A 21191-nucleotide genomic window follows, 5' to 3' on the forward strand; every position below is an offset into this window, starting at 1 on the left:
CCTCTGATTAATTATATTACAAACATAAATGTTTAAGCCAAAAAAATGCACATTAAAATTAAACCAAATATATTGTATATTTAAAAAAAAAGGTCCTAGGGTACAAGCTACAATGTGGGATTATAAAATGTGCTATAGGTTTCAGAGGTGACTGAAGAAGTATGACCCACATTGCAGTGGAGATACACTGTCTATCAGTCTTAACCTCCAATCTGCCAGTCTCATATAAGAAGATTAGAAATTAGGAGAGGAAGATGTGGGTTCTTAAATCCACAATGTCCTACATCTATATCACCCTTCACTGCCTGCAGACAGTTGTGGGAAGATGACTACTCTCCCAAGTTAAAATAAGAATAAAATAAACACAAAAAATGAAAAATAAAATAAAAAATAAGGAAAATTAGGTACAACCATTTAGGAGTAAGTAAAATGAAACTTACCTCTTGAAGTTAGCATTCCTGTCCCCAGTATGGTAGAGACACTAACTAACACAATGTTGAACCATATCAGTATATTAAGTTTACTGTGACTGTTGTGCTTTTATATGTAGCTCAAGGTGTACATTCCCATAAAGTAGTGGCAAGTTCTTAAGTGACCTTATTTTTAACTAAAAATAATTATCAGTAATTTTTAGTAAAATTTCTCTGATTTTACATTCTTTGTATTTATTTAGTAAATTTTTGTATTTATTACACAATAATTTTATCTAAAATTTCTTTATTAAATCCATTAACTATTAATTTTTGTATCAGTATATCAACATTATTAATAAAATATTGTAATTTATTACAAATTTTAGAATACCTGAACAACTGCAAAATTATAATGTTTATAACAGGTGGGTATGGCACATTACTATTTAAGGAGAGTAAACCATAAACTGGAAACTCAAAATCTCTTCTTTTGTCAAAAATATTTATATTGATATCCTTTTTATCAATTACTTTTAATTTCTAAATCTAAATAATGTGTTTCTGTATTAGAAATAGTAGCACCTTATTTCTTATTTTATTTATTTCTTTTTCATCTTTTTATGTTTATCTTTTCCTTATTCTTATTTTAACTTGGGAGAGCAGTCACCTTTCCACAACTGTCTACAAGCAGTGAAGAGTGATATAGATGTGGGACATTGTGGGCTTGAGTACCCATATCTCATTCTCTTAATTTCTAATCTTATGTGAGACTAGTGAATTAGAGATTAAGACTGATAGATGGTGTATCCCCATTACAATGTGGGTTCTACTTCCACAGTTACCTCCAAAACCTTGGATACATTTTCTAATCCCATACTGTAGCTTGTACACTAGGATCTTTTTTAAAAATATGCAGCATATTTTGTTTAATTTTAATGTGTTTTGTTTATGGCTTAAAAATTTATGGTTATGACTAATCAGAGGTTGTGATTTGCTGTTTTTAATGCAGTCCCTCCTTATGATTTTGTTTACTTCATTTAAATGTAATTATTTAATTTCACTATAAGACAGACAGACACACACAATAAAGCTAAAACTTAAAGAGAATATATCATAAGGAAAGATAATGCAAATTTTATACAGCATATCCAAACCCTGAATGAAATATGATTAAAAATAAATTTGTGAGTGAGAGAGAAACAAGAAAATGCAATCACAATATAAATATTCAACACTTGGACATATATCATTACGTGGGTCATTATGTAATGCACCCTGGTTTTGAGAGGTACTGGCAGAAGTAAGACCCAAATTGCACTGAGGATACACCATCTGTCCAATTTAACCTCAACTTCACCAGCCTCATGTAATTAAGAGAAATAATAAATTGAGCAAATGTCAGTACTCTAGCCTATAATATTCCACATCTTTACCACCTTTCACTGTTTGCAGCCAAATGTGGGAAGGTGGTTGCTCACAAGAAAAGAATAAAGATAAATTTGTAACAAGAAAGAACACATAACATCAAAGGGTCAGATGGCAAAACTGTCCTTTAAGTTAGCATTCCAGCCCCAACATAATGTTTGTATGTAAGTTCATTTCTTTTCTGTTCATTTTTGAATTTTATGCAAAGGTACACGAGGACCATCTGTTCTAGCCATCCTTAATTTAGTAGTGTAAAATTAAAGGATAGGCAGCTGGTCACCACTGCTCACTGCTAACTCTTGGTCTACTCTTTTACCAATGTATAGTGAGATTCATCATCACATTATAACAGTCCCATGTTAGGTGTAACAGGAAACTGAACATGACAAGAGTTGAGCACCCTAACCACCTGGCCATGCCAGGCCCACTGTACATGTATCAAAATGTTCAGATATTACTATACCAAGAATACATTACATCAATGTGAAAGACAGTTTTTCTGTCTTTCACATTGATGTAATGTATTCTTTATTACTGTTTTTATTTCTTTTTTTTTTGTAAACAACCACCTTCCCACATGCTATTTTTCTTCTTAGTAATACAAGTATGGCAAAGTTGAGATTGAACTAGATAGATGGTGTATCCCGAATACAATTTAGGTCTTACTTCTGCCTGAATCTCTAAACACCAGAGCACATTACATAATGACCCACCTTATATATATGCACAAAGACATCTAAGATTATATCAATATGGTGGTTTACTATTTACTGAGCTACCTTGATATTTTCATAAATCAAAGATAATTAACCTAATAACATAAAATATAATTTACTTTTGCCAAAATTTCTGACCCTATTTATGATAATATTTTCCAACATACATTTGCCTTAAATTAACTGATAACTTGTATATTTAAAATGTTGAATATTATTGTAATGAAAATTAAGTACATTTTAGTAAATTAATTTCAACAATTTATTATCACAATTCTCTGAGCTGCTACCACTTCAATCTAGTCTTAAATGTAATTAATTCATTATCATGAATGTAGTTTGAAGATTTTGTTAAAAGTGTTAAGTTTGTAAACAGAAATATTATTTAACAGTACCTTTAAATAACACTTTGTAACACAAATTTTGTTCCTGGATAGTATGTGTTATTTCTTAATTGTTTATGTTGTAAAAGTACAGAAAATGGCCATTATTCCCTTTAAACTTTGCTTTTGTGACCCGGATAATGAAATTTAGAAACTAACCTATTTTCTATGTAAAATTTGCACATTTTCATTTATATAAGGTCTGAAAAACAACAACAAATGAATCAAGATTTATATGTATTTATACTGAAGTTATACAAATATGAACAAAAAATGTTTAGAAGTGAGTAGTTTTTCAAGATTTGTGACTGTAATGTGAATCACTTTCACACATCAGCCCCCAAATATAGTATCCCATCATGTATTCGTTATACGCTCCTTGGTAGTGGTGTTCAAAGTCCAGTATATCTTGGTGGAAGCACTCGCCTTTTTCCTTTGAGTATGCTCCTGTGTTTTCCTTGAATTTACCAAGATAAGCGTCAAGGATATGAACTTTCAGGGACATCCTGCAGTCCATTTTGCTGTAGTTCTTTACCATAGCCTCAACCAATTCTACATAATTTTTGGCCTTATGATTGTTCAAGAAGCCCCAAACCACCACAAAAAGCTACTCTAACCTTTTTTCCTTCCTACTATACTTCTTGGGAAATTCTGTGCACTCCAGGATCTTTATTTGTGGTCCAACAAAGACACCAGCTTTGACTTTTGCCTCAGACAGCTTAGGGAAGAAGTCTCAAAGGTACTTGAAGGTTGCATACTCCTTATCAAGAGCTGTGACATTGTTTCATAAGACCCAATTTTATGTGAATTGGTAGGAAGAACACCTTCTGGAGGTCCACTGGTGGCTCACATTTGACATTGTGCCTCCCCACAGAGAACTCGGTTTGTTGTGGCCAGTGCTTCCTTTTGTAATGCATTGCAGTGTCCTTGCTGTCTTAAAGGCAAAGATAACAGGGAAACTTGATAAAGCCTCCTTGGAGACCCATCAGGAATGTCACCATTTTGAAGTCTCCAATAACCTCCCAGCCATACTCACCATACTTCAAGGCTTCTAGCAAGATCTTGACATTGTTATATTCCTCTTTGAGGTGCACCAAATGAGCCAGGGGAAGAGATGGATTGGAGAATGCTTTCAGCCTCTTGATGCCATCTCTGATAAAATCACACTGGTCTATGTGTTCACTTAGGCAGCTAGAATTAAACTGAAATGGTGAGTGGTGAGCCTCTGTATATATATATTACTATGGAAAGTTCTACAAAATGCTAAAAGGTTCTTAAAAATTCTCCGTAAGTTCTACAACATTCTAGAAAATTTTTGTAAGTTCAAAACAATTCTCTATCAGCTACTCAGCACTGAATCTATTGGGAAGCAGTGGCGTAGCTAGGGTTTTCAGCGTCCGGGAACAAAGTCTGTTTTTGTGCCCCCTCGTGACAAAATGTAAGCCATAATTCCTAATTATGTAACATCAATTTGGCACCCCTCCAATGCTGCGCCCAGGGACAGATGTACCCCCTTCCCCCCCTAGCTATGCCACTGCCTAGAAGGGTCTGGAAAATGGGTAAATTTGAAAATTACATTATCCAGGTCACAAAAGCAAAGTCTGAAGAGAAAAACAGGTCTTTTCCATTTATTTTGGCATAAGCAATTGGAAATAACACTTTTTGCCCAGAAACAAGTAAAAATTTTCTTACATAGTGTAATTTCATCTAACAAATATAGACTGAATTACTTAGTTGTTATAACTGATAAAATGGAAGAAAGTTAAGCCTTTCATTTTTAAGGGAATATGAAGACTTTTTATGCAGTAAAAAACCTCAGTCATAAAATATCTGACCTAACATCCACTGATTATAATATCATTTCAAAATACTAACAATGTATTACAAACTTTACTGAAAGTAAAATCCAGACAAAGAATCAAATTTTAATGAGGACCTTGTAAAAAGAAACGATCATGTTTCTTCCAATTTAACATTATTTGATATACAAATATACATGATGAAGTAAGTCTAGTGTACCAGTATTATAAACACCAAGTTTTAAATGTCCTCAAAACTCAGTTGGAAAAATGTCTAAGTATAAAATAGATTATTAATTTATAATGATTAGTGTGAGTAAAATTAGTATTTAACCCTGTGCTAGTATTATTATTATTATTATTATTACTAACATAGTAGTATACACTTATAAGGGGACCATAGTCCTAAATTTCCATGGACAGTTCTCCAATATAAAGACATGTCCATAAAATGAAACAATCACCTTGAGATACCCTTACATTTATTTATACTTATTAGCACATCTACTGTATAAATACAACAGAAATAAACATTTAGCCAGTTACTTTTGTAATTATTAGCATAGGTTTGGGTTGTCTTAAGTTTCACACACAGCTACACACAAGGGCTATCTGCACTAGTCATCCATAATTCAGTAGTGCAAGACTAGAGGGAAGGCAGTTAATCATCATCACCCTCTGCCAACTCTTGGGGTACTCTTTTACCAATGAATAATGGGACTGACCATAACTTTATAACACCCCTCCAGCTGAAATGGTAAGCATGTTTGATGTGATGGGGATTCAAACCTATGACCCTCAGATTTTGAGTTGAGTGCCTTAACCACCTAGCCATTAGCTGAGGTACAGCACCATTATGTGTTGTCCCTGCAGTTACTACTCTGTATATGTAATACACAATTTTTCTATTCTCCTGTATAGAAAAATATATTCTTGGACCTATATTCATTAAACAGTGACAACTGCCATTAATACAGTAATCTTTCACAATTAAGCCTGAATCTATAACTATGGTAGCTACAGGTACTAATTTTTAAACAAATTTTCCTGAGTTTGGTAAAAAAATAAAGGTCCCCTTGTTATTGATAACCTTATTTGTAAAACAGAAATAGTAGCAATTAACAACCTTGTTTCAATACATACGTTCCATGTTTCTAATTCTATATTTTTGGAGGGGGATTTATAAGTTATTTAGATCTCTATATATCAGTTTTTGCTTAAAAATAAAGTTTAATCTCGATGGATTGGATAAATCGGGTAGTAAGAACAACATCACAAGTTAACTGACAGTAGGACTGCCAAAGTTGTGACGAATTAGTGCCACACCGTCAGTGTGAAAATGAGTAAAACGCATGTTGTATAAAACATCTTCACCGTGCACTTTGAAATGTTTGATAATGCCAAGAGTTAATTTACTTTTAATAAAGTCATGAAATCTATTGAATATAGTTTAAAATATAAACACAAATAACCTCACTTATGCAATGTTAAAACCATATTAAAACATTTATGACAACAGTTTTATAACACTCTTTTGGAATCTTACCATTTCGGTATATCGTAGTGATTCGCCATACTTCCATTTTTTTTAATCTACCATGGCAGGGCGCTTTTCTAAAAATTATATATATATATATTTTTAAAATGGTGTTAGTGAAGTGAAAATGTTTGGTAAATCTGATATCAAAAGTTATTAATGGTTAGTACCCAAAGTCTAATTATTAAGTAATTACTATTTTTTAAAATATTTATACTGTCGTCTTCTGGGAAGTATTTTGATGGACAATCTACACGGTAGCAAAAGTCATAAACTTTTTATCAATGCAACTTACATCACGCAGTTTAATACTACAAACACCAATAAAGCGTAATAATGAATTTATCCCTACTACTAAAGCTCCGTAACTTCTGCATGGTAGGTTAGAATATAATACCCTTAAAACAGCCGCTCTAAGACCAAGGAATGTTTATTTTTGAACTTCGCGCAAAGCTACACGAGGGTTCCCTGCGCTCTCCGTTAATTTAGAAGTGTAAGACTAGGAATAAGGCAGCTAGTCGTCAACCCATACTCTTTGGCTACTCTTTTACCAACGAATAGTGGGATTGACCATACACTGTAATGCCCCTAGTCAAATTACGAGTCGAGCGCCCTAACCATCTGGTTATGATGGGCCCTGAGACCAAGAATTTAACTCAGATATGTTGAACTATTGAGAATACATTAATAATATAGCCACTAATTACAGACAAAGATCTAAAATTCCTGAATCACCTGAACACTCAGCTTCCGACAATACAATGCGCAATATATATACATATACAAGACTTTCTACAGGACTAACTACATTATACTAAAATGATTTTGAATATGGAAATCAGAAAGTCACGTGACAACTACAGCCAATATAAAGTCTTGGTAGGACATAATTCATCAGAACCATATTTTAACATCGTTTGGCATTTAATAGATAGTTTAATACCACCAAAAACTGATCACTTTTTGGTAGGTTTTGCATTAGCCCTTTTCCCCACAAAATATCTATACACTCAAATAATACAGATGTGCCCAGATCAGACATTTTTTTCATTTTCAAACTGGGATATCCATCGTACTTGATGACATTGGAAAGCAAATGAACATTGATTAAAAAAGAGACCTGCAACAAGTAATACTTTAGCTGTGGTTAGTAACGTCTGTCCTCTTGTAGCGCAGATAGCCCTCGTGTAGTTTTGCGCGAAATTCAAAAACAAACCAGAAAACTGTTCTCTTGAAAACTCGTTAATCCACGAACACAAAAGTCAGTGGCAAAAGTCGTTCACATGTCTCACGGATTGGTGTTCAACATTACGAGAAGGATCTCTGTCTGGGAAAGGACAAACTGCTTCCAAAACATATTCATTTAATCGTTAGCAGAAAGTGAAACAGGTATTTACAGTATTCTTTACAAAACATGCTAGCCAGGTATCAGATCGAATATGGAAAGCCAACAGGAAATAGGAGCGTGATTTTTATACGAAAACTTTAATACGCAGTTATTGGTGATGAAATTTGTGATGTAGGGCTGTTTTCAAGATACATTGTGGTCAGATGGTGCATAACGTGATGTGGTGATATGGACTCTAACGATGTTTTAATATAACGTGCTCAACCTCTGAAACATCGATTTAAATACAATGTCATGTCAGAAAAAAATACCATACAACAAAATACAGTAATACAAAAGTTATAAGAGATGAAACACATATGAGGAAAAGAGTGCCATACATTTGAACATATGTGAAAACAGATAGTGATTTTTTTTCCACTGATAGGCTAAATGAGAATACTTTGAGGGAAAATACTTTCTAATTTTTCGATAAAATTAACATTCAGTGATATACGTAGCGTGTGCGTCCTGAGAAAAATTACATCATTGCTTCGTATATGTAATGCTATTTCCTTTTAGTTTGGAACTGATTTTTCAAAGATTTTCAATGACAGATTTTTTTAATTGAGAGTTGCCAAACCTCAGTAAATACATTAATTTATCGTTTGATTATGTTTAATGCTCACTAAGGATTATTTCACTCTGACGCACATTATGTTAACTTTTTTCTTTTCTAAATTCTGTCAAAAATCAGAACATTCAGATTTAGCCAATAACACATATCTATTCGATTATAACTTACCAATAATAAATAAGCTTAATAAATAAATACCGGTTTGATATAATTTTCTAAATTAATAAAAAGAAGAATTAAACAGGCCTGTTGAGCAGATTTTATTTTTTCTATAGTTTTAGGGTTCTTCATGGCCAGGTGGTCAAGATACTCGATCCGCAGTCCGAGGGTCGCAGGCTCGAATCCTCGTTACACAAAACATGCTCGCCCTTTCAGTCGTGGGGCGTTATAATGTTATGGTCAACCTCATTGTTCGTTGGTAAAAGAGGAACCCAAGAGTTGGCGGTAAGTGGTGGTGACTAGTTGCCTTCCATATAGTCTTACATTGCTAAATTAGGGGCAGTTAGCGCAGATTGCCCTCGTGTAGCTTTGCGCGAAATTGAAAAAACCAACCAACCAGCCCATAGTTCTAATATATATAGTTTTTTGTTTTTTTTGTGGAGTTGTATACGTGTATAATCTTAGTAGTCAATAAGAAAGGTTTTAAAGTGTTGTTTGAGCTGAATATTTACTATTTAAGGTGCTTTTTGTTCTAATATTCTATTAGAGTTTTGTGCAATTTCTTGCTATCCCTATTATTAACCAGTACCGTGGTTCATGATAAGTGAAAATTAAAAAAAAAAAAAGAACGGTTACAAAGAGAAATTTATTACCAATTTCTTTTTAGTTATTCCTTTATAGAAAGGGAAACACGACTAATAGGAAAAGAAATGAGATAATTAGCATGTGCTTTTCCATACGAAACTTTATCACTATTTACACTCCAGGAAGAGATTTATTAAAGAAACTGATTTATCAAAACTTGTTTAAAATACGTTAGTGAATCGTGAAACAGGACAAAATAAATCTTGGTAGTATGATAGTGTCATCTGTTGATTGTTTTATAAATACAATTTTTAAAACTATTCTGCATTTTTTAAACCTTCAATGAGCTAGATAACCAGTGATAAATTTTAGTTTATTTTTAGATTGTAATAAATAACCTTAACATTTATATGGCTTACAAAATAGGTAAATTAAATTAATTGTAACATCAGTTATTGTTTGATTTTACACAACGAATATATTCTTATATAGAGAGAACATTGACAAAAATAAGGATTATTGTTGTTAAATTTTATGTAAAACACAATAGAATTGCTTATTTAACGTTTATTTATACAAAAAGTAAATAATTATATATTTTATTGTATTATGCATTTATTTTTAACAGAATATTGTGTGTAAATAAGTGAATTTATTTCTCTTTTTATTTCAGTAATGCTAACAGTCTAACATCAAGACATACATATATTTCTGCTCTCATTTGCAATACTTAAAAATGTCTGGCGCTATTTTGTTATAAAATATTGTTATTTTTATTCGTAACGTACAAGGAAATATAATTCGCCCAGTAGAGCATGATTAATTCCTTAATGCCGTATAAATCTATTTTGGAGTGGTGAGGCCATTGCTACAGTTAAACAGCTTTTAACTTCAAATACTGCATACACATAACGTAATGCACTGAATTAAAAGAAGCGAGTTTTAGTACTTTAGTTGAAGCTATACATGTCATGGAAACGTGATCAGCCCATTGTTTTATCGCTTACCGCTTCCTTCGACTCCGTTCCTACAATCTTTGAGTTTAAATTCAAAATACAATAGCATTTTAAAGCAACATTCGCATACCAAATGCATAGATTAATCAAGATAGAAGAGGTTGAGTATAGTATAGTTGTTAGTATTTTAGGCTGCATATATATGAATTCATGACTGGCATTCCATTACAATAAAAAATTGCGCTCCGGATTTTGAGATCACAGATGTGTTATAAAGGTAACAGTAAAAATAAACAAACATATTCGACTAGAGTAGCTCAAGAGTTGACTGTGGATTGGTTGTCTATACAGATGAAACTTTTAAAACAAAAGCTTTGACTAAACGTGCTTAAAAAACAGAAAAACAAACTGAACATTCTCAAAGTATCATTGTTGTTTGTTTGTGTTAACCACAAAGCTGCATGTTAGACTATCCGTGTTGTTCCTATAAGAGGTATAAAACCAGCTTTTTAGTGTTATAAGCCTTTAAACTTACCGCTGTGCAACTGGGGGCATATCAAGTTTTGGGGAACTCTTAAACTGTTGCACAAGGAATTGAACCTATGAATTATATAATAATAAATTGTTTATAGATATTAGGAAATTATAACCGCGTTTAATTCTACGTCATTTTAGAGAAAAAAATTCTAACATTTAAGTTTTAGTTTGGGATTTTCTGTTGTTACATACATACAGCAAGATTTGAACGGCCTGAAAGGCCTAAGCAAACCTTGTCTTAATATCCAACGAATATTCCTGGCGTACTGGCATATAGTGATCATTCATGAACAATCAATTGACATGATATGATGAGAATAAAAGCCCCACCCCCTGTCAGATTAGTGTTTAATTTAGAAATCCTCCGCTAGATGGTGAATTAACGAATTTTGTTTGACAAATACAATCTACATGGGAGGAACCAATAGAAAGCTGCTGTCAGGTGCTCGTTGGGTGCTATGAGAGGCGGAGGAAAGCTACGCCTATAGGAGGGTCGTTCGTAGGTGGTCTTCGATATCTAGAGCTTCGTCGGGATGTAGAATCTAGCAGATAGCGAACACTATTGTGCTTGTTGTTCAGCCACGCGACCTATGGCTGTCGGTATCGTTGGTAAGTGGATGAACAGATTATTTTGTTAAAAGCTAGGCAATTAGTGGCCTCCCAAGGTCTAGTCTTACTTCCGGTGCTACGCTGTTTCTCTTCTCAAGTATTAATGAATTCCTAAGAACTTAAATCTAGACATTTTTATTATATTGTATTATCTTGTGCAACAACAAAAGCCATCACGGAACGCCATATCAGTCCGAAGATCTTCGCATCGTTACCACACGAGGTAATATTTTCATGTAATATATATATATATAAACAATTATGTAGGGAGTGGGAAACTCCAATATATATACTGAGTATACATGTTACTTTGAACATAAAACTACCATCATTCGACTGAAAATAACTTGAGCCGATATTAGTGTAAGTGATTACATGAAATTTTAAAAAGGCGAATAAAACCAGCAAGTCAAGTAGAGGTGATATACGTAGATTTCCTTTTTAAGCATGTTTAAACCAGCTCAAACTCCTTCTTCCAGTTACAAATATTTAAAACGACAGGTTGGACAGTTAGTTGCTGTTAAAGTGTAGGAAACAGTTTTAAAGAGCTGGCATTACGTTTCAGTTACATTTCTTGGTATGGATGGATATATATTATACTCAATTAGACATGTAACACAAAACTTAGTATAAAAAGTGTGTGTTTCAGCCAAACTCTAACCGCTTCTCAAGCCTTACACCGGTAATCCGTAGCGGTTCCTCAACCTTACAATGGTATATTTGTGTGTTTCCTATGAGTGGTTTCCAACCTCACACCGATTCCCCGTATGTACTTCCCCAGCCGTACACCGATACTCAGTGAGCTGCCCTCCACAAGAACGTCAGTACATTATGAGAGCTTTATAACGGTATACTAGGGAAAATACATTAGTTTTAATTTTATTTTTATGGGAGGTGCCCAGCTGCATAATATTTACACAGGCAAAAACATACTGAATATCGTAGTATTTTATTGTTTTTTACAAATAAGATAACTAGTAAAAATCTCAAAATGATTATATTAACTAATAATGCTATTAAGGATTATAATGAACTGTTCTCCCAACAAAAGTACAGGACTTTACCAGCAAGGAGAATGACCATATAAAAGTAACTGTTAGAAGCAATTACCTCAGTTTACTCACTCGTCTGTAACAAAGGTTGATGTAACTCTACTCTGCCAGAATGTTGACCATAGATGTTAAACATTCCACCATCAGCAACGAAAGCAGATGTTTCTGTTTACTTATAGCATCAACTAGAAAAATGGAAGTAATGAAACTTCATGTAAACACAATTTTAGATTTTATGACAACACAACTGAGGATTAATAGTTTCAAGCGGATATTGGTAACAATGATGTGATAACAGTACATTATGGCCATCATCATTTAGTGTTAATAGGGTTCATGTTTTGATATTAAATAACTGCTAGATAATCAAAGAGTCAATTAATTATCAGTATTACGGGCGATAACTCAAGGGATATAATAAACACATTTAGAAAACATTTTAGAGACTTTGTGTGCCTTTCATTTATGTATGGCTAAACACTCAAGTTCAGGCATTTTGGTCGTCTCTTTAAAAGTTAGAAGATCTATTAGATGAACTTTTGAAATAAAAGCTTTAAAAAGGGTCTATGACGAGTAGAATAACTTTTAAGTTTACCAAAGTTTATGGCTCATTTTTCTTCAAAGAAAGATTCAAATATTCTATTATGAAATTACATATATTTGAGCAGGCAGGGTAAACTTTATGAAGGAAAGTTCATAGTTTTAAATCCAGAAAAAATATTTATAATACCACCAAGCCTAGAGTTAATGATCATGGTACAATTAATAATTTTGCTAGAGGTGGCCGTTCTTTTTCCACTTTTTCTTATAATTGTATATCAATATTTGTGTCCAATATTTTACTCTTGTATTTACTGAAAAAAGCTACAAATAAATTGAGTATTAAATACACATGCGTTATGAAACGATGGGTCAGTTTAGAAAATGCTGGTTTTGTATTTGGTTCTTGAATATAACCCTGCAAATTTATATCGTACAAATAATGTATATTACTGATTGTTTATAGATTTGTGAAGCATAACATATATATATGTATGTATATATGTGCAGATCGGCTTTAAAATCGTCTAACGAAAAAAGCAAAATCATCTAGCAGCGCTTTTCGTATACCTTACTAATTCACATGGATAAACTCAGGGAGACTTGAAGAAGGCCCTGCATGACCAGGTGGTTAGGGCGTTTAACTCGTAATTCGAGAGTTCTGGATTCGAATCCTCGTTAAACCAAACATGCTCGCCTTTTCAGGCGTTTTGTCTGATGAGGATTCGAACTTGCGACCCTCAGATTTCGAGTCAAGCGCCCTAATCACGTAGCCATGGTGGGCCATCACAAGTATTAGATTGGTCTGAAGTTCGTAAACTAAGTTAAATTTGTAACAAAAATAAACGTAAACAGAAAGAACAAAAATTAAAGTAGTTATGTTGAATATTCTAATCACTGTGGTTAAGTTTTCATTTTATCAGACTAAAGTCTAAGCAGAAACTGCCGTACCATAGTGACAGTTAGTTTGTACATGTTTAAAAGATAAGAGTACAAACCTCAAGTCTAGATGTTTAAAAAAGTACAATAGAGTCTCGAAGTTTAATGTTAATTTGTAATGTTCGAAAAAATACGACACAAGCCTAAAGGCTACTGTAATCTTAATTTCTGAGTGTTTAAAACTCTACCATAGAAACCCAAAATAATTTAATGTTACTTTCTACAGGTTTAGATCATCAGTTCTGGACATTTTCACTCTTTGGGGAGGGTTGAAAAGATAACTGAAATCAGCTAATATTCACAACTACTACTATACGACATTGTACATTAATTAATGTATCATATAAGAGCACAATATTATGACATATTCACCCGATTGTAGTTTTCCTGGATTTTTAAAAATTATTTATGTTATTATCAAGGCGTTAGAAATAATTAATTCTGAGCTATTTGTTCCTGTTATTGTTAGCTTTAATGGTACGTTATTTTAGTTTTTGGTTTGTATATGGAATCTGAAATTGGAGAAGAGGCGCTGGATATAAACTAGCTCTAATCTTAACTTCTACGTGCTTGAAAAAATACAATATAAATCTGAAGTTTATTGTTAGTTTGTATAGAAAGACAGAATGTTTGAAAGGAAAGAGTGCAAATACAAAGTCTATTCTAATTTTAATTCATACGTGCTTGAAAGGATACAATAGAAATCTAAAACTTAGTGTTAGTTTTCAGATGCTTGAAATGGCACAATAAAAACGTAAAGTTTAACGATACTTTGTACATGTTTGAAGAAACGGAGTAGGAACACAAAGTATACTCTAATCTTAGTTTTTATATGTTGTTTCAGTGGTGTTTTAAGCAGTGAAGATATAATAAAGATTTGGCTTAGATATATCTTAATTTTTATTATTGAAACGATAGAAGAGAAACCAAAAGATATCTTACTTTTTACATGCTTGAAAAGATATGGCTTACTTTCCGCATGTTTGTAAAGGTATATATTCACCTATACATGCTTGATATTATACCACAGAAACCAAAATTCTACTGATATCTTAATTTTCTGCTCATTTTTTGAAATATCTGGAGTCCAAGCAGAAAGTATTGAAAACAAACCTTTGATACACGAATGGAAATATTAAATATTTAAGGAGGAAATGATATGGACTTTATAGCTAGTATAATTTACAAGTTTAACAGAGTGTAAAAACAAATTACTATGGTTAACCACACTAAGTGTCAAAAGTCAAACACGTAATCCTTATTAGTCAATAACAAAAAGCACCATCTGATAATAAAAATATTTTACATATTATGTGTTTGAAAAGTTTTCTAAATTTGGTTTATTTCTATCAAGGCAAAATTTTTCAATTCTTTTGACAATAAGCGTTACAAAGAAAACAGCTATGACTATAAACACAGAAATACTGAAACAGAACTAATAAGAATTCTAACGAGGAAATAAATTGTAACTAAAAGGCAGGAAACTTTCTTTCACATTAGAATCAAAATTATACACTTTAATAACAGATTAAAATTTGAGTTGCAATGCTAAAGAAATGTTTAAAATCTTCAAAAATTTTAATTTGATTGACAACAGATTGCGATAAAGTGCGCTGATGTAAATGAACACAGTGTTACTAAATGTATAGTTTAGTTTAGTAAAGAGGCCAACAAACCTTAGTGAAGATATTCAACCATGATTTGAAGATTATTATTAATTTTGATAAATATGCTTAACTTGTTAAAAATACTAGTTTATTTCGGCAATTTTTAGTTCATTTCAGCTTGCTGTATTGTAAACATACCAACTCATCTTGATAGAGACACTTGTTTATCTTTGTAAATGTTAAACTCTTCATGATAAAGACATTAGTTCATCTTGATAAAAACTAGTTTATTCTTGCAAACTACCATCTCATATTTATAAAAACGCTAGTCATCGTGATACCGATAATAGTATATTCATGTAAACTACCAGCTTATCTCGATAAAGTTAGCAATCACCTTGATGAAGATACCAGTTTATCTTTGTAAACGAACCAGGTCATCTTGATAAACACATCAGTTTATCCTTGTATTTTACCGACGTATCTTGATAACGACCCTAGCTTATACTCGTATTCTATCAGCTCATCTTGATAACGACACTAGTTTACCCTTGTAAACGTCAAAATAGTCATAACAAAAATGACACATCAATTTACTAAAGACATTAGTTTATCTCTACAAACGTTCAAGATCATCTTGATAGAGATGCCAGTCGTCTTGGTACTAAGATACTAGTTTATCCTTGTAAACTTAAAGTTCTTTATGATAAATATGCCTTCTCATTTTAATAAAGACATTCGTTTATCTTTGTAAACGTACTAGCGCATTTTGATAAACACACTAGTTTATTCCTGTAAACGTGCCAGCTTATCTTGATATAGACCCCAGTTTATCTTTAAAAACGTATCAGTTCATTGTGATAAAGATCTTAGTTTATGCTTGTAGATATACAAGCAAATGTTGACATAGACGTACATTTATCCTTGTTATCACACTAGCTCGTCTTGATAAACAGACTAGTTTATACTTATCTTGATAAAAACACTGGCTTTTTCTTGTATTCTTATCGTGATAACGACACTAACTAGATTACCTTTGTAAACTACCAGCTAATCTTGATAAAGACACTAATTTATCATTGGAAACGTATGAAATCATTTTGACAGAGACATTAGCTGATCCTTGTAAACATACCAGAGCGTTTGACAGATACGTTAATTAGTTGATCCTTGTAAAAGTACCATATCATTTTGAAAAAAGATACTAGCTGTTTGTTACAAACGTACAAAATCATCTTGATAAATAAGATGCCAGCTTATCTACAAAAAGACAATTTTATTTTTGTAAACGAACCAGTACAAATGGTAGCAAAGGTGCTGTTTTACCTTGATTGAAAATACAAGCTCGTCTTGATGGAAATAACATTTCATTTTGTTAAAGATACTAAGTCGTCTTGATCAAAAAACAAGTTCATTTTATAAAGATGTATTAAATTATCTTGGTAAGGATATCGGTTCATCTGATTAACATATTAACTCATGCTTGTAGAAGTACTGTTTTTGTTTCGGTGTGGATATTGATTTATAGTTTTAAATATTCCAGTTAATGGTGTTAAAGATATCTTTTCAACCTGGTATAATATTAGTTGACCTTGGTAAAGATACTAGCTTATCATGGTAGTAAACGACAGTCGTTTACTATGATAAAATGATAGTATATCATGCGCGTTCACCTTGTTAAACGTACGAGCTCCACGCGCACGAAGGCAACTAAAGTAACTGAAATATGTTTATTTAGTCGTTAATTAAACGCCCAAACATCACACTTATGAAACATTAATTTAATTAGGTGTACATTACGTGTATTCCCAATCATTTTAAATCGATATTGCAATTTAAGTGAAATTTGTCAAAGACAACCACCATTAAACAAATATATATGAAATAAAATAAAACATCTTACGTAAAAAAACGTCAAAGATAACATGTTTTAAATGGTACAAGAGAGCATCGATATGGATAAAAAGATATAGATGTATAATAACTTTGTAAATATTTATTTACGAATATGTACAGTGTGAATTACAAACGTATTTAGTATTAAGTGGCCAAATGAATAAGCGATTAATATTTATTTGTTTGTTTTTTGAATTTCGCGTAAAGCTACTCGACGGCTATCTGCGCTAGCCGTCCCTAATTTTGCAGTGTAAGACAAGAGGGAAGACAGCTAGTCATCACCACCCATCGCCAACTCTTGGACTACTCTTTTACCGTCACATTGTAACGCCCCCACGGCTGAAAGGGCGAGCATGTTTGGCGCGACCCTCAGCTTACGAATCGCACACCTTAACCCACGTGGCCATGCTGGGCCATTAATATTTGTCGTCTCAATTATTTTATAAATACTGTCACAAGATATATAGTTTGAGATGGAAAAAGGTCTTGCACTATCTCACTATTATTTTCAATGTTTCTCCGGAAAGTACGATGTTACCTTTGAAACTTTATGATTGGTTATTGATTCATCCTCTTTGTTTGGTCACGTGATCGAATTAAATAAATAACGCTTATATGTTTAGAAACTAATTATAGCATCTTTACAATTTACAATGAAAAATTTTAAGAAATAAAATGCTTGGTGTATTTTGTTAAGAAACAATTACACATGAACTAATTCTGGTGAACAGGCTATTACTTCATCACTGACGTTGTGTGAACAGCGTCGCACACAAATATCATTGCAGGAAAACTAGGTTTGCAGGAAATAACCAAATTAATGTCGGACAATGACCACACGCGTCGATTCTACAATCAACATAGTTTCGAAAATTACATCTTACTTTGCTCTCTCTTTCGGACCGGCATGGCCAGGTGGGTTAAGGTGTCCGACTCGTAATCTGAGGGTCGTGGGTTCGAATCTCGGTCGCACCAAATATGCTCTCCCTTTCGCCCGTGAGGACGTTATAATGTTCGATCATTCCCACTATTCGTTGGTAAAAGAATAGCCCAAGAGTTGGCGGTGGGTGGTGATGACTAGTTGCCTTCCCTCTAGTCTTATACTGCTAAATTAGGGATGGCTAACACAGATAGCCCTCGTGTAGCTTTGCGCGAAATTCAAAAACAAACAAACAAAAGCTCTCTCTTTTTGTTCTTTTGGTGGTAATAAATGTAATCTTAGATAAAAGTGGTCTCAATATACGTTTATAGAGATTTTTAGACCGAATGGTACATTCGGCTTTAAGTTCACAAGTGTCAGACTAACTTCTCTACCACTGTTTGCACTGTAGGTTTGAGTGTTGAACCTGATTTAGTTATTAAAGTGAATTTTCTGTAGTGAAATATATATGGGTGAAGTTTACAGAAAGAGCGACTGTGGAAAACGCTCGTTAAGGTCGTAAGAAGGGGAATAATATCCCCTTCTTTTGACTCGCATTACGTAACTATGCACTCGAATGAGCCAGTATTATTAGTCCTACTCATGATAGAGGTCATAATTGAGCAGGGGGGCGGAGTTTTCTATCTGTATAAGTTTTTCGTGAATAATCTAATGGTTTCTTAGAGCTACCTTTAAAATAAATTTTGTAATGTTTGTGATTACAAGATCAATTACATCATAATATATTTCAATACTATTTAGCATTCAAATATTTTGAAAATATTACCAGAAAATATATTAACCTCTAATGCGGTTGATAACCATTTGAAACCCACCACTGTAGTTCAGTGACCATATGCATCAGTTTTAAGCTTATTTAACAAGCTGAATACTGAAATATATGTTGTACTCACACGAAAAAGTTGATGTGTAAATAATCTTGTTTTCCTTATTCTAAATTTCACATAGTCATTTTTTTATATTTATATTACTTTATTCAATGACTAATAAAAATACATTCACTTAATTTGTACTCGTGTATCCAGTACAGTGTTATCTAATTGTTAAACTAGCGTTTATAGTTTATGGTGTTAGTATGCATTATTATTTAGACGTGTGTCTACTGTTCAATGAGATGCTGTTATCTCATCGTTAAAGTTAAGGTGTGTAGTTTCTTCCCAGCTGCATTTATCATATTTTAAATCCAGATCTTTGTAGTTTAATAAGTTTCTGTTTTATCGCTATTAAATTGGGTGTATGTGGCTCATCTGGATGCTGTTATGTCATTGTTAAACTGGATTTTCTATAGTTTATTTGGCTGCTGTCACGCAATGTATAAACTTCTGTCTGTATAATTCACTTAGCAGCATTTACTACGTTTATAAATCAAGTTTGTGGTTTAACGTCCTTCTTTTATGTTTTTGTTAAATTGGTGTATGTAGATCATCCATTATTAAACTTGTGGTATGTAGTTCACCAAGAGGCATTCATTTCATTTTAATACAAATGTCTGTAGTCTAATAATTTTCTGTTATCTCACTGTAAAGCTTGGTATCTGTATAGTTTACCAAACAGCTGTTATTGCATTTTTGAATTCAAAGTCTCTGTAGTTCACCCAGTTGCTGTTATCAAACTATTTCACTTGGCGCCTGTATTGGTAAACCGACTCTCTGTAGCCTGCTATTACCTCATCCATAAACTGTATATCACTAAACTGTAGCTACTTAGTTTGTAATCCAGGAGTTAGTGGTTCAGTGAACATTTATTAATTTACTGTCACACTAGACTACTATTTTCTCCATTAAACGGGCTTCTCGGTTTAGACACTTTCATCCCAACAATGATTCTGTTGCTTCTTTACAGAAAAGTATTCGTGCTTTATAGATGACTTTGATAATTCACATTAAACTATTGTTTCTATAAACAATAAGTTATTTAATAAGTGTTTCTGCCACCTCTTAAGACAAAAGTCAGTAATAATTTTTTCGACATTATTTCTACAACGATTTTGTTAAAATCAGTATCACGTTATTTAAATATCGTCTTTTTCACCTCATAGAATCTATGTTATAACAATAGGTTATCTGATTTATGTTTGGAGCAGTTATTGAAACAGCATTGTTAATATTATTAGCTGCAAAGCTTACTTTTGAGTCACCAGAAGACATAACTGCTAAAATAAACAATAATTTCCAGAGATATTGTGCCTTCAGAAAAACACTTTCTTCGTATATCAAATGGATCTCTTAAGACGAAAAAGCGAAAAGTTAAGAATAAGTCAGTATCGAAAAAAAATATATATATGGAACTTATACCAGTTCGTCTTTTTTAATTTATATATTTCGAGAATTACTTTTATTAAAATCATTTCTGAGAATACGATCTTGCAGTACAGTGCGAGGCTCCCACGGGCATGCGGTCAACAAAGTTCAGTAAAAGAACTTAATTAATGTTTCCATATGCATACTCATGTCCCCAGTGTGATTCTTAAGGCGCTCGTGACTGTTGCGATATGACTTTTTGAAGCCACGTGTTTCATAGTCGAAATGACCTATTCGCCTAACCTAATTAATATAACGATCGTTGTTTCTTTCGTACATACAGGTGCGAGTTAATTTGGGCGAAGAATGACAAAAAATGCTGGCTGGTACTAAACATGACTATTATTATTACTTGAGTTTTCAAAGTGACCATATTAACAACCATAACTCTTTCCATTTCAGGAAAAGATAAGTTGATTAACAAACGTGATTTCGAGTTTGTTTAGTGAACAATATGTTTATAAAGACTTTTCTAATTAGAGAAAAGGATCTAAACTAGCGAAATGATAAAGCTATATCATGCGTTTTGAGCAGAGACTTGTGAAAGACAGAATGCTGATACCAGAAGCTGTTTTTACACACGTCTGATTTGAAACTTGTGAAAAAAACATCAAAATCAATCATGATTTAAATTACTTTTGTTAGTCTTAAGCATGAGACCTGGATTTCAGAAATATTTATCAAAAGTCTGAAAACTATTTCATAACGATTCAGTCAACCTAACTATATATGCAGTCAAATACATTTCTAAATATGTAATTCTGAGGAGAACATAACCTGAAACTTCATGTATTTCTGATGAGAACGTAACCCGAAAGAGAATATAACGTGGTT

General features: G+C 32.7%; 1 protein-coding gene across 4 annotated transcripts in view; it reads right to left on the minus strand.

The window, feature by feature from the left end:
- Positions 1 to 6392, minus strand: part of NiPp1 (nuclear inhibitor of protein phosphatase 1) — a 55228-nt gene extending 48836 nt beyond the window's left edge. Inside the window, exon 1 of one of the 4 annotated variants that reach the window (XM_076463882.1) lies at positions 6283 to 6392. In XM_076463882.1, the coding sequence (XP_076319997.1) occupies positions 6283 to 6311 (29 nt within the window). In that variant the 5' untranslated portion in view covers positions 6312 to 6392. Of the gene's footprint in view, positions 1 to 3973; positions 4123 to 6282 lie in introns of those variants that run through there. The other 3 variants (XM_076463883.1, XM_076463884.1, XM_076463885.1) reach the window with 3 other exon arrangements.
- Positions 6393 to 21191: the final 14799 nt, after the last annotated feature.

Source organism: Tachypleus tridentatus, chromosome 10 (genome assembly GCF_004210375.1).
Source record: "Tachypleus tridentatus isolate NWPU-2018 chromosome 10, ASM421037v1, whole genome shotgun sequence".
In the NCBI taxonomy this organism is placed as follows: domain Eukaryota; kingdom Metazoa; phylum Arthropoda; class Merostomata; order Xiphosura; family Limulidae; genus Tachypleus; species Tachypleus tridentatus.